Raw genomic sequence first — 13,907 nt, forward strand, 5'->3', positions numbered from 1 at the left:
TTCTTATTTATTGTATGAAATCTTTCATTTCTATTTCACACTAATATGCCATAATGAGTTTTGTTTAAAGTGTTTCAGAAATACAGGTTGTCAAAGTCTTCCATGCCATGAACTCTCTTTTTGCAAAGTTTTTCAAGAATTTGTGTTAGGATAGATTTTATTGTACTCAACAAGTGAATATGAGTTGAGTGATTTATGACTTTTCTCATATTTTATTTGTTTGTTATGGTTTTGTCACGGATTGTCAAAGGGGGAGATTGTTAGGACATATGTGGATCGTGTTAAGAACATATGTCCTTTAGAATTGGCTAATCCTTTGATAAAACGCACTTTACTTGTAATTGAGTAGATCTAGGATGTGTTTAGTACTTCAAGAAACAAAAGTTAAAGTTTAAGTATTAAAGTCATGCAAATCTGTCCAAGAATCAAGTGAAGAAGTGTTGTATTTTAAAACTCGACAGATAACTCGACATATGTATCTATCGAGATTTAAAATGTGAAGCTCGACAGCTGTATGCATCGAGAATTACGAAAATTAGTTTTTCAAAACTATTTTTCATGCATATCCAAGCTATGTGTTTAGGTTTTCTTTTCTCACAACCCTAAACACATATAAGGATTATTTTAAGGACCGTCATAAGGTAGTTGTACTTGTTGTTGCAAGCATATTGTAACCGAAGACAATTTGCCCTAGTTCATCTTTCTCTTGAAGATGCTGCTACGTTTGTACGTCGTAGGGTTTTGTAATCAAGGAGTTTCTTGATCTTCATCGTGTGGATGAACTGAAGAACTTTGTATCTAACATCCTTCTCAAGTTGGTGTGTTAGTCACGTACTGGGATCCGTGTATCGATTGGTTAGTCACGTACTTGGAGCTGTGCATTGAAATGAGAGATTGTCACTATATCACAAGTCCAATTGGATATTGGGGTAAGGTTCAACTGTAGGTTAGTATTAGGTACTAGGATTCCTTTTACTTGTAATCGTTTGTTTTGATAATAGTGAATTCTCGAGAGTGGTGATCTTAAATTCACCTGGTGGGGTTTTGCCTCAGTGGTTTTCCCCATTCATAAACAAATTACTTGTGTCAAATTTATTTTCTGCTGCATTCAATTTAGTTGGTGACTTGTTTGTGCTACTATGCTTATTGCATGTAATTGAATATAATTAATTAACTTGGCTAATTAATTGATTAATTTACCAAATTGGTCAATACATTCTTGGCCTATCATGACTTTTGATTTACCACCCACAAAAGTACTTGCCTTTCCTTTAAGCTATCCTATAGAAATCAAGTTTCTCTTCAAATCTGGGTCTGGCCTAACATTCTGCATCTTCCATAGAGCTCCACTCAATAGTATGATACAAATATCACCCTTGCCCTGTTGCCCATTATATGGTTCATCATCAACTAGAAGAAGTTTTCTAAAATCACCATTGATGTAGTTCTCTATGAATTCTCGATGAGCAGCAAAAGGTGACGAATTACACTCGGAAATTCTATGGTTAACGACTACTTCTAAAACGGAAAAATAAAATAAAGTCCCTCACTCTTGCACATATATGCATCATCCCAAGTCTCACATACATCAAAAATACATGTCGCTAAGGCCCCAAAACAATGGTGGGGTTTGTCCTAGAAAACCCGCAGTCGACAAATGTTATACGTTTGGTCCTTTCGTCCATTATTGTTAAGTTTCAGGGATATATACAAAAGTTTAATGATATTTTGAGATAGAAATAAAACCTAACTATATCCTTTTTGTCCCTAACTAATAGCTTAGAACTTTAGGTTCTATTTTCACCCCTAAAAAATATATTTTGTTTAGAGACATCGCGGAAAGTGGAATTTCAAGTATGAGAATACAACTTTTTTTTACTGTATATATGTGTGTGTATTAGACTCATTATACATGCTTTGCGCATACAATTTTAATGTGTTCAAATGAGGGCAATTTTGTACCGTAAGAAGTTGAAATCCAATGGGATATTTGAATTTATTTATTGGAATAAGAATTGTAATAAGTAAAAAAAATTTTGAGATTTGAACAAAAGAAAGATGATATACATTAGTGTGGATGGATGGAGACTTATGATAACTGTATAAAATTTGGATAACAAAAATTTTGGAATGTTTTAAAGAATTAAAAAATAAAAATAAATAAAAATTTCAGGATAAAAATGAGTAGTTTTTACGTGAGGTAGTGGGGTTTTTTTTTTTAAGAAGTAATTTGTATGTATTTTATTTAAAAACATAATTTAAGTATTTGAATTCAAATAGATAACAATATAGATAGGAATGAGATATTTGAATACAAAGGGGTGGTGAGAATATGGTTTTTTTTTTTTTTTTTCATTTTGCACGTGAGATAGTATTACTCTTTTAACATTTTTGGAAGAAGTAATTTTGTATATTTTTTATAAAGATAATTGAAGTATTTTAATTCAAATAAATATCAAATACAAATAGAAATCAAACATTTGAACACAAATGGGTGGTAAGAGTAATGATTTTTATTTTCTTTTGTACTTGAGATAATATTACTCTTTTAAACTTTTTACTCTTTTTTGTGTGTGTGTGTGTGTGTGTGTGTGTGTGTGTGTGTGTGTGTGTTGTGGGGGTGGGGGGGGGGGGGGACAAAACAAAAGGGTATGTTATTTTAGAATTTGTATGAGGATATTTTGGTATGCCAAAAATTGAAGACGAAACAGAGTAATCCTTTTATTAGTAATAATATATATATATATAAGGAATAAAATAAACATGTACCATATTTAAAAAAATGTTTTGTAAATAAAATGATTTTATTCCTAAAATGTTTTAGTGCTCTAGTTAGTCTTTTTGTTTCTTTCCATTATATTACTTGCTTACAAAATTCGATCCTACAATCAGCTCTCTCTCAATCTAAAGACTAAGAGAGAGAAAGAGTGATTGTTGTTGGAGATCAAAATTTCCTCTAATTGTTTTTTTTTTCCTCAACCAATTATTAATTGCCTCTTTAATTTTAATTTCTTACGTTTATGTTTTATTGGAAATATATAGAAGATTATTGTGGGATCTTTGTGTCTCAACCAATTTTTGTTTCTTATTTTTTTCATCGTGTTCATGTTTTTTTTTTTGTTTTTTTTATTTTTTTTAAAAAGAGCCTTTTTTGTGGGATCCAAGTGTAACACGTGAAAATTGTTTGGCCGCATTTTGCCCAACCGTTTATGGTCAAAACCAAGTAAAAAAGATGTTATATCACCACTCCGTTAGCCATATGATAATGGGAAGGGAACGAAAGGATAAATTAGGTATTTCCTTTCTTTTTGTTAAAAAAAAAAAAAAAAAGGTATATCTGTTATATATATTTTATGAGCATTATAAGAAAAAATAAATAAATTTCATGGATTAAAATAGAATCTAAACCAAAATTTAGGAAACACATGCATATTTTTACTCATAAAAAAAATAAAAAATAAAAAATAAAAAATAAAAAAAGAAGAAGAAGAAGGTGTATAGGCCCTCCATTAGTCATATAAGCAATCCATATAAAGAATAGGGGACTATGAATCTCTTATGAGATACTAGATTCGAAACCTCTTACCAATATCTTGGGATTATCTTCATGGATTCTTTCCTGTAATAACCTAGTGTGTGTGAAGCAAGGGGATTGCATATTCTCGAGAAAATAATCAGATACTCAAAGAAATATGAATATCCTCGTTTAAAAAAAAAATTACTTTCTTCAATTTTTATACACAGAATAAATTGCTGAATGTCAACATAACTTTGAATTCATACATGAATTAATATAGTATATGATAGCTTGTCCTTTATATTATCAATTATTTTCTTATTATCTAGTGATGGATAATGATACTTTTGTCTCTTAATTAGACTACCTTTGCTTCAAAAGGTAAAGATCTACATTTGAATTATCACGAATGAGACTTAACAGATTAGGAATCATACTATCCTTGCTCAAAATAAATAACTAAATTAGAAAATGAGTCGATAATATAAAGAGTGAAAATATATAATGGAGTTATGATTTATTTGATTTAAATAAAAGGGTTTAAAGTGAAAAAATAAAAATAAAAATAAAAAAAGGTGATATCCAACACAAGAGGAAAGTTCATCAGTTATCTTTTGAGACAAAGTAAAAATAATAATTTCTAACATCACCCTGCACCACAAATAACTTACGACCCATACTTTGCTTCCTTGTTTATGATCCTTGATCCATATGTTGAAATGACCATGTCTATAAGAAGGTGAAATTGCATCCATGTGAATAGGATAACTGGAACACTAGCAAGACAAATGACAAGAATGACCACCCATGATTTTCCTGGTAGAATAATGAAAAGAGAAGCACAAAAGGTTATCATCATGGCTGCTATGGAGAAGATAAGGGTGGAAAGGCCTACTATCATCTTCTTGGGTAAGGACTTAAGGAAATCTTCCTCTGCATAACGTGATGTGAGGATGCCAAGAAACATCAACAATGAAGTTGAGGCAGAAAGCAGAGACAAAGCATCAGATATTATAAAGACCATAAAAACCTTCTCATTTAAGAAGGTTGGCAAGCCTAAATCTTGTTTGTTGCCACCTGGAACAGTAATGGCTGCAGCAAACATAATGGTAACAATCAGAGCAGCTACCACTGTACAAGAAGATGCTGTCCCCTTCATCCATTTTTCTCCTTCTTTCACCAACTCTTTATGGCTTTCTGTAAACAATTCTTGAGGTCTTTTAACATTTTTGTTTGTATTTTCTAAAATGGAAGGACGGACAATGCTCTCCAGCTCCTGCGTTTATTAAACAAAACCTCATAAAGACTATTACTTAAGATATAAAATATATATATATATATATATATTAAATACTTTGTAACTTTGCATCTTTTCCATTTTTTAAGAATAATTCTATCTATTGTAAATGAAAAGTTTATAGGATTAAAAAGTGAGAAAGATTGAATGCCAGAAAGTTAGCATGTTGAGTTGTGTGTATAGTATAAGGGTTACTTTTATATGGCTTTTGATTTTCACACATGCGCTATTTCACTTTTTTTTTTTTTTTTACATCAACTTTTATATGTTAAAATGTGGACATTTTTACATCAATTATGGATATACCTATAAAATAGTGGATGTGAATGAGTGTGGAAGAATACTTTTCTCTTTTATACAAAAAATACCTAGATATGCAAGTATATACAGGTAGAACATTGTAATATAAGGATAATAAAGTGTAGTGATACTTTGAATCATGACGGTTACGACTTGGCCTTGGGCTCCTAGGCCTCTTTGGCCTATTATCTAGGAATTTTTATATAAACTTTTTGGAGAGAGAGAGGCCTAGTATACAGGATAAACTATAATATGGCACTCTATAAGTTTTATCTATTGTAATTCATAGGTGAAATTACATAAAAAGGACTAGAGTTTACACACTTACTAAGATTAGGTCCCAAGTTTTTAATTTTGTTAATTAAAGTCATAAACTTGTGAAATCATTTAAATTTGAAGCTTGAATTCATATATGTTATTTTGGACACTAATAGAGTACCAAAAAAAAAAAAAAAAAGAAGCCATTTATAAAATTTGTATTTTACTAAGGAATCAATTTTGATGTTTTGACTCTCTCTCTCTCTCTCTCTCTCTACATAGTTTTCTCTCTAAGCATTCTATTGATCAATAATTGCAAAATTGACTTATGAACAAATCATAAGCGAAATGTAGAGTTTAATAACTTGTTTTATGTTTTAATCTATTATCTTGCTGTCCAAGATAATAGAGATGGACAAAAACCTTAAATCGAAACAATTTTATAAATTCAAGACCTAATAATATGAAATAAGGTATAAATTGTACACCTTTTTATATAACTTCATCTAATTTATATTAGTTGATTCTATTAAATAGATTGTATCTTTAAAACTTAATGGAGTGGAACTCTTGTTAATTACTTGTTACGCACTTTAATAAAAAAAATTTAATTATTTTTTTGATAAATTCACAATTGAATTAATAAAAACACATAATATCTCCTTGCTTGCAAAATATCAAATTTATAAAAGATTAATAACTAACTTATATATACAATGTTCAAAAATTTTAAAATTATATAGAAAACAAGAGTTAACATATCAAATCAATAAAAACATTGTTATAGATAGTTTAAATATTATAAAAGATAATCACTTATTATATTCTGTACATTAAATTATACTTTCATTTTAATTTAACAATTTAATGACTTATATATATATATATATAGGAATCAGAATATAAAACCACCCAACCTTTTACTCTATTTCATTTCACTTCCATTTCGTATTTGTCAGTTTATGATTTTTCCCCTTTTTAATTATCTTATTTCTGTTCATTTTCTTTATCTTATTGGTAGGATATTGAAGTCGTAGTTATCCTCGCACATTCTGACATTTACGTGGATCCTTAGTCACTTATTCACTCACGCATTCTCACATTGTAGTTTAGAATTGAGTTTCCAAAGAGTGGAAGATAATTAATCATAAGAGAACTAAAAACAACTCATCATTGAAATTATATTAAAAATATATAAATAAATAAAGTGAGGGATATATATTATACCTTATACCATTGTACTTCTCTCTGCATAAGAAAAGCTGCTCCTGGAACCGTATTACGTCTAGCGGAAGGTTCGAACATCGCACATCGCTGCTATATGTAATATGGTATTTTTATCGCGATCTACTGAAGCAAATTTTGGGTTCTTTGCAGGATATCTGCATAGGAGGCTTAATACTTCACCTTGACGATAAAGAACGGCCAACTTAAATAAGTCTCGTTCCGTGGACTTTTCATAACAAAATACAAGGCCAGGACATGCTTTCAGCATTTCGGTAACAAACTCAACTTTCCCTTGCTTGACAGCTTTGATCATGGCTTCAATAACCTTACCATTTTCTAGTTGTTGAAAATTCAAACCCGGTAATACTTCGCACATACGAAGTAAAAGTTTTTTGGATTGGTGGTGAAGAAGCTTCAATTCATATATTTGATTGATTTCTGAGTCAATAATCAAAACAATGTTTAGTCAACTAATTGAGAGAGAAAAAAAAATGAAGAAAAAGAAGGTGACCACAATGATCAATGAGTAAGATATGAAATTAATTGACTAGTGGACAAAACTTCGATTCTCTTATAGTGAATTTACTTTACCTTGAGAATAGATAGGTCAAATCATTCCTGAATTATTACTTTGAAACGATTTGTTTCATAGGTTTTTATGGGTGATCATATCATGGTATTCTTTACTTTTCACTTTTATGCATGATATGATATATGCTTGTTTAAACTAGATCTAAATAATAAACTTAATAATCAACTTGGTTAATTAATTAGGTTAAATAATTTGGTTTAAGGGGCCTAAACGAACAAACAATAAGGCTTTTACTATTTATTAGGTGAGAAAAATTAAAGATTTCCAAAATATTATTTTTATTGTGACGGACCAAATTTCCTATTGAACAAAAAAGGAAAAAAAAAAAAAGAATATTAACAACAATTTACCTGATTTGATATTTCTTGCTTGATCGCATTTTTCCATCTCTGATTTTCGAACGCTTATAGGAATTTGGTTGGTGTCATGAGCTGGTGGAATGCATATACCTTGCAGTAGAAGTGGCCAATCAATCTCATGTAAAAAGAAAAAGAAAAAACGATGATGAAGAAAAATAAAATTGGAAGACTTCATTTTTTAAAATTTTCTAATATTATTAAATAATTTTTTAGAAGCTCACGTTCATTTATGTTAAAAATATAATATTTATTTTTATTAGGTTTTAAATTTTAGAGTTATAACTAGTGCTGAATTGTTATATGTTAGTTGAAAACAATCAAAACTCATTGTTGCACTAGATGTAGACAAATGAATATTAAATAAATTTTGAATAAATTATTGTTGGAAATTTAGACCCCTTAAACACACAGATTGCGTAGCCTAGATTAATTAGCCAAGTTGTTACTTAGTCAAATTATGCAATTCTAGGTTAAAGCAATCAAATAATCATATCAAGATATAAAGCAGCGGAATAATAAATAACACAAGATATGATCACCCAGGAAACCACTCGGTAAAAACCTGGGGAGGATTTGACCCACCGATCCTCAAGGCATAACAGAATTCACTATGAAAGAATTGAAGTTCTTACAGAAGGACTACAAGCTCCCCGCTCGACTTCCTAATGCTAATATATATATATATATATATATATATATATGTAGGAATCAGAATATAAAACCACCCAACCTTTTACTCTATTTCATTTCACTTCCATTTAATATTTGTCAGTTTATGATTTTTCCCCTTTTTTAATTATCTTATTTCTGTTCATTTTCTTTATCTTATTGGTAGGATATTGAAGTCGTAGTTATCCTCGCACATTCTGACATTTACGTGGATCTTTAGTCACCTATTCACTCACGCATTCTCACATTGTAGTTTAGAATTGAGTTTCCAAAGAGTGGAAGATAATTAATCATAAGAGAACTGAAAACAACTCATCATTGAAATTATATTAAAAATATATAAATAAATAAAGTGAGGGATACATATTATACCTTATACCATTGTACTTCTCTCTGCATAAGAAAAGCTGCTCCTGGAACCGTATTACGTCTAGCGGAAGGTTCGAACATCGCTGCTATATGTAATATGGTATTTTTATCGCGATCTACTGAAGCAAATTTTGGGTTCTTTGCAGGATATCTGCATAGGAGGCTTAATACTTCACCTTGACGATAAAGAACGGCCAACTTAAATAAGTCTCGTTCCGTGGACTTTTCATAACAAAATACAAGGTTAGGACATGCTTTCAGCATTTCGGTAACAAACTCAACTTTCCCTTGCTTGACAGCTTTGATCATGGCTTCAAAAACCTTACCATTTTCTAGTTGTTGATAATTCAAACCCGGTAATACTTCGCACATACGAAGTAAAAGTTTTTTGGATTGGTGGTGAAGAAGCTTCAATTCATATATTTGATCAATTTCTGAGTCAATAATCAAAACAATGTTTAGTCAACTAATTGAGAGAGAAAAAAAAAATGAAGAAAAAGAAGGTGACCACAATGATCAATGAGTAAGATATGAAATTAATTGACTAGTGGACAAAACTTCGATTCTCTTATAGTGGATTTACTTTACCTTGAGAATAGATAAGTCAAATTCTTCCTAGATTATTACCTTGAAACGGTTTGTTTCATATGTTTTTATAGGTGATCATATCATGGTGTTATTTACTTTTCACTTTTATGCATGATATGATATATGCTTGTTTAAACTAGATCTGAATAATAAACTTAATAATCAATTTGATTAATTAATTAGGTTAAACAATTTGGTTTAAAGGATCTAAACGAACAAACAATAAGGCTTTTACTATTTATTAGGTGAGAAAAATTAAAGATTTCCAAAATATTATTTTTATTGGGACGGACCAAATTTCCTATTGAACAAAAAAGAAAAAAAAAAGGAATATTAACAACAATTTACCTGATTTGATATTTCTTGCTTGATTGCATTTTTCCATCTTTGATTTTCGGACGCTTATAGGAATTTGGTTGGTGTTATGAGCTGGTGGAATGCATATAACTTGCAGCAGAAGTGGCCAATTAATCTCATGTAAAAAGAAAAAGAAAAAACGATGATGAAGAAAAATAAAATTGGAAGACTTCATTTTTTAAAATTTTCTAATATTATTAAATAATTTTTTAGAAGCTCACGTTCATTTATGTTAAAAATATAATATTTATTTTTATTAGGTTTTAAATTTTGGAGTTATAACTAGTGCTGAATTGTTATATGTTAGTTGAAAACAATCAAAACTCATTGTTGCACTAGATGTAGACAAATGAATATTAAATAAATTTTGAATAAATTATGCTAATCAAACATCAAACAAACTAATTTAATTTCATATGAGTTTATCAAAAATAATTTAATTTCATATGATTTTTTTAAACACATTTTCTTTGAAATTTCATTTGTTAATACTTATTATTTAATCTCTCTGGAGGAAAGGTCCGAGCATTGGGTCTCTTTTAAATACAAACGCTTGCCTAATATTTGCTACTAGTGTGGGTGCTTAAACCACAACGATAAAGACTGATCTTTGGATAGAGAGCAATGAAACTCTTTCCTCAGAGAACCCCGAGTATGGGCCATGGATCTGAGCACCTTCAAATCCATGTCTAGGAAAAATGTGGTCATAGTACCTGGTTACTACGAAGCTATGAAGAAGGAGAAGAAAGAGAAGTCGAGTGCAAGGTCTCGGGGTGGCACAAGCTGCCCACCTCCTCCCACTGGCGGCCCTTCTAGTGCTCACGGTGGTGCATTAAGCTCTAACTTTTCCCAAGTTACAAATATGATAATAGCAGTGGAAAAGGGATATCCTGCATATTTCCCATAAAGAGAATATTTTCCAACCTAAAGATATTTCAAATATCCCTAAGTCTATGGATTCCCCCCTTCCCCCCTCCCCCCATGAAGGACACTTTCGAAATTCAAATAGAAGAGATTGATTCGAGCTTACAGAAATTTGACTCCCCACGGCTTTCCTTACCTGGTGAGTTATCTTCAAGATCTATTCCCCATTTGGCTAATTCTTTTGATGGAGAAAATTCAAGTAGCATTAATGAGGTTAACCCAGAGAATCCTAATCGTAGTATTCCTTCTAAGTCTAACACACTTACTCTCTTGGATGGGAATTTCATTCCACGCAAATGGAAAAAAATGGCTCAAAAAAGTAACTCAAATGATTTTACTAGCATGCTACTGTGTTAGGGAAACGAGTGGGAGACAAAATGGATGAAGATCAGCCAAAGTTGCCTAGTAAAAAAATACAAGTTTCTAAGGGGGATGGCAGGACCTTTTTGGAATTGGTGGAGGTTGATAATCAGCCCCGTCAGACACAATGAATTGCCTAGTTTGGAACTGTTGTGGGCCTGAGAACCTATGAATGGAGAAAAGAGCTTGGTGAATTAGTCTAGGTAAAAGATCCTTTCGCCGTGTTCGTTGCCAAGACATGGGCAAATGAAGCAAAGCTAGAAAAATAAAAAATAAAATAAAATAAAACTTTGGATTTTGATAATATGTTTTTTGTTCCAAGAAATAACAGGGGTGGTGGGCTGCAGTGAATATAGAGAACGATGATGCATGGAGATTTATTGGTTTTTACGCGGAACTAATTACACACTTGAGGCATGAATCTTGGAGTTTATTATGTGATTTAAATAATCGTATGCCTCTCCCTTGGCTGTGCTCTGGTAATTTCATTGAGTTGGTCAGTCATTCAGAGAAACTTGGTGGGGCAAACAAAAACCAAAACCAAATGCAACTCTTTTGGAATATAATTGATGAATGTGGTTTCTTACATCTTGGGTTTGTTGGTGGAAATTCACTTGGCAGAAGCACTTTGCTGATGGACACTCAATTTTGGAACGACTAGACTGAGGGCTTGCCAATAATGATTGGCTCATGAATTTCGGTGGGACTAGGGTACCTCACTTGCACTCTGACTCTTCGGATCACAGCCCTATCTGGATAGTGGCGGCTAGTATGGAACCTTCCAGATTCCAAAAACCATTTCGTTTTGAGGAGATGTGGCTCTTTGACACAGGGTGTGCAAACACTGTAGAAGAAGTTTGGTCTTCGCAGGTATCTTCAGACCTATTTATTCAAACAGTGCATAAGGTAGACAAGTGTGGGAAAAAATTGAAGTGATGTCACTCTAAGAGTCTAGTCGGTGGAACCGATGAAAATTAAGATCATCAAAACCCTAGATCAACAACTAAGTGAAAACCAGATCCACATCTACACGAATCTCAATCAGTCGCGATAAGTGGGTCTTGATTAGTCAAGCCTGCAGTCTTCAATAGTCCACCTTTATGATTTCTTGAGTCTTCATTTGTCTTGTTCCATAAAATAATTTTCAACACTATCAACTAGACAAACTAAGTTCTAAAATGTTAGATTTGTTCATGGTTGCCAACTAAAAATATAAACTTTACAACTAATTCAAGTCCATTTTGAACTATCTCAAGCACACTTAAGTTTATTTCAAATCTTCAAGAATCTTATAAACTCAACTGGTTGGTACTTCTTGTATTTTCAATGAAGACATTTAGGGTTTAAATCCTCCCACTCTAAACTATTGATTCTAATATATATATATATATATATAATGTTCAAAAAAAAAAAAAACTAATGGTTTTTTTAATAATATTTTTGCGATTGAACAAAATTGTATAACACACTAATATGAATTAAATTAAGAAGTAAAAAGTAAACTACCTTATTATTTCTTACCATAATAGGGTAATCAAGAATGACCAACTAACATACTCTATCGTATAATATCCTTAGATGATTATTTAAGGATCAACAATAAATTTAAAAAACAAATATTAGTTGTGTTAGATTTAGATAGAAAGTTTCATATGTATCTACTTGTGATTATTCTTAAATGCATTTATGCATATACAATTTTTACAAGCTTGATATTCAATTAAAGTAGAAGCTCAAAAAAAAAAAAAAAAAATGCTAATCCACTCTTATGTTAGATACCCAAATTATATTTACTATCCACTCTAACTTTTTGCAATTTCTAGTATATTTAAATAATTTCATCCCATTTAAACCTACTTCCGACTGATTTGAATCTAGTTAAAGCCCGTTCAAAACTACATCAAATTAATTTGAAACTAATATAACTACTTCAAATTAATTGAAACTAATACAGAATCTCCTACCAAACTTACTACTAACTCAAGTATAAACATCAATGAGAAGTTTACCATATTCTAAAGTACTATAACTATGATTTTCAATATATGTTCATACTAACTAAATTTTTATGTTAATTTATAAATATTGAATATTTAAAAAAAAAATTGATTATATCACAATTAAAAAAAAAAAAAAAACTTTGTCAAGAATGAAAAAGTAAGTATGTAAATAGGTAAGCAAACCACCTTCGTATTTCTTTAAAAATGGAGCAATTTATGCATGAGATTACAAATTATTATTATTTGTAGTATTATTTAAATAATACTGATTAGTTATACAAATTAGTTGCTACGCTATTAGTAACTAATTTGTAATCTGAAAATTAGTAACTAATTTGTAATCTAAAAATTTTTAGATTACAAATTAGTTACTAATAGCATAGTTATCTCAATTATATTTTTTAAGGCTACAAACAACATATTTGTGATATACTTTGTTTATGCTTATATATAAAAGAAAAAGCTCCTTAACAGTTTGTTTGAATGGAGGGAGAGGAGAGAGAGTTGAGTAAATGAGAGGGATATAGTTTAATGAAACTTACTTGGGGTGTTTACCCCTCCTAACCCACATTTTATTTCTCCCAAATTAGAGAGGTTTGGCAAGGGAAGGGAGTACATAAGGGATTAAAAAAAAATTGAAATGCCAATTTTTCTCTTAAGTTCTCCTCCACTATCTTCTTCCTATTTCATTTTTAAAACATTCACATAGGGGAGGGATTTAAAACATCCAAACAATGTGAAAGGGTAACCATTCCTCTTCCTCTCCTTCCCTTCCTTATCCTCTACTCTCCTCTCCCTCCAAACTTCCAAACATAGTATAAAGGTCAAATTGATTCATTAAAGTACTTTTGATAACTCTAGGGACAGAACCAGGATTTAAACCTGTGGGGGGGGGGGGGGGGGGGGCGCAAGCATAACCAAAAAAAGTTTCACAAGTGTTGATTTTAGCCAACCAAAAAATGCATACACATCATAATAACATATTTGGGATGTATTCTAATATTAATTTTTAGGAATTTATTCTATGTAACAATTCAAATTATTTTTTGATTTACAAAGTCAAGAATCTTTCACCCATATAAAATTAATA

At 30.8% G+C, this 13,907-nt stretch overlaps 2 protein-coding genes across 4 annotated transcripts in view; both read right to left on the reverse strand.

The window, feature by feature from the left end:
* Positions 1 to 4,015: 4,015 nt before the first annotated feature.
* LOC111999150 (ankyrin repeat-containing protein ITN1) lies at positions 4,016 to 6,961 on the reverse strand. Its single transcript, XM_024031269.2, has 2 exons — positions 6,600 to 6,961; positions 4,016 to 4,793 (listed from the first exon to the last, which is right to left on the reverse strand). Exons 1-2 carry the CDS (start codon positions 6,675 to 6,677, stop codon positions 4,185 to 4,187), a joined length of 687 nt encoding a protein of 228 aa, XP_023887037.1. The 5' UTR covers positions 6,678 to 6,961; the 3' UTR covers positions 4,016 to 4,184.
* Positions 6,962 to 8,548: 1,587 nt separating this feature from the next.
* The window catches only part of LOC136062722 (uncharacterized), a 40,010-nt gene continuing 34,651 nt past the window's right edge, over positions 8,549 to 13,907 (reverse strand). For 2 of the 3 annotated variants that reach the window (XM_065762161.1, XM_065762160.1), the window contains 2 exons: positions 9,525 to 9,623; positions 8,550 to 9,022 (listed from right to left, as the gene is read on the reverse strand). In XM_065762161.1, coding sequence (XP_065618233.1) covers positions 8,586 to 9,022; positions 9,525 to 9,623 — 536 coding nt within the window. In that variant the 3' untranslated portion in view covers positions 8,550 to 8,585. Of the gene's footprint in view, positions 9,023 to 9,524; positions 9,624 to 13,907 lie in introns of all 3 variants that reach the window. The other variant, XM_065762162.1, reaches the window with a different exon arrangement.

The sequence above is a fragment of the Quercus suber genome, unplaced genomic scaffold (assembly GCF_002906115.3).
Source record: "Quercus suber isolate HL8 unplaced genomic scaffold, Cork oak 2.0 scaffold_444, whole genome shotgun sequence".
Lineage (NCBI taxonomy): Eukaryota > Viridiplantae > Streptophyta > Magnoliopsida > Fagales > Fagaceae > Quercus > Quercus suber.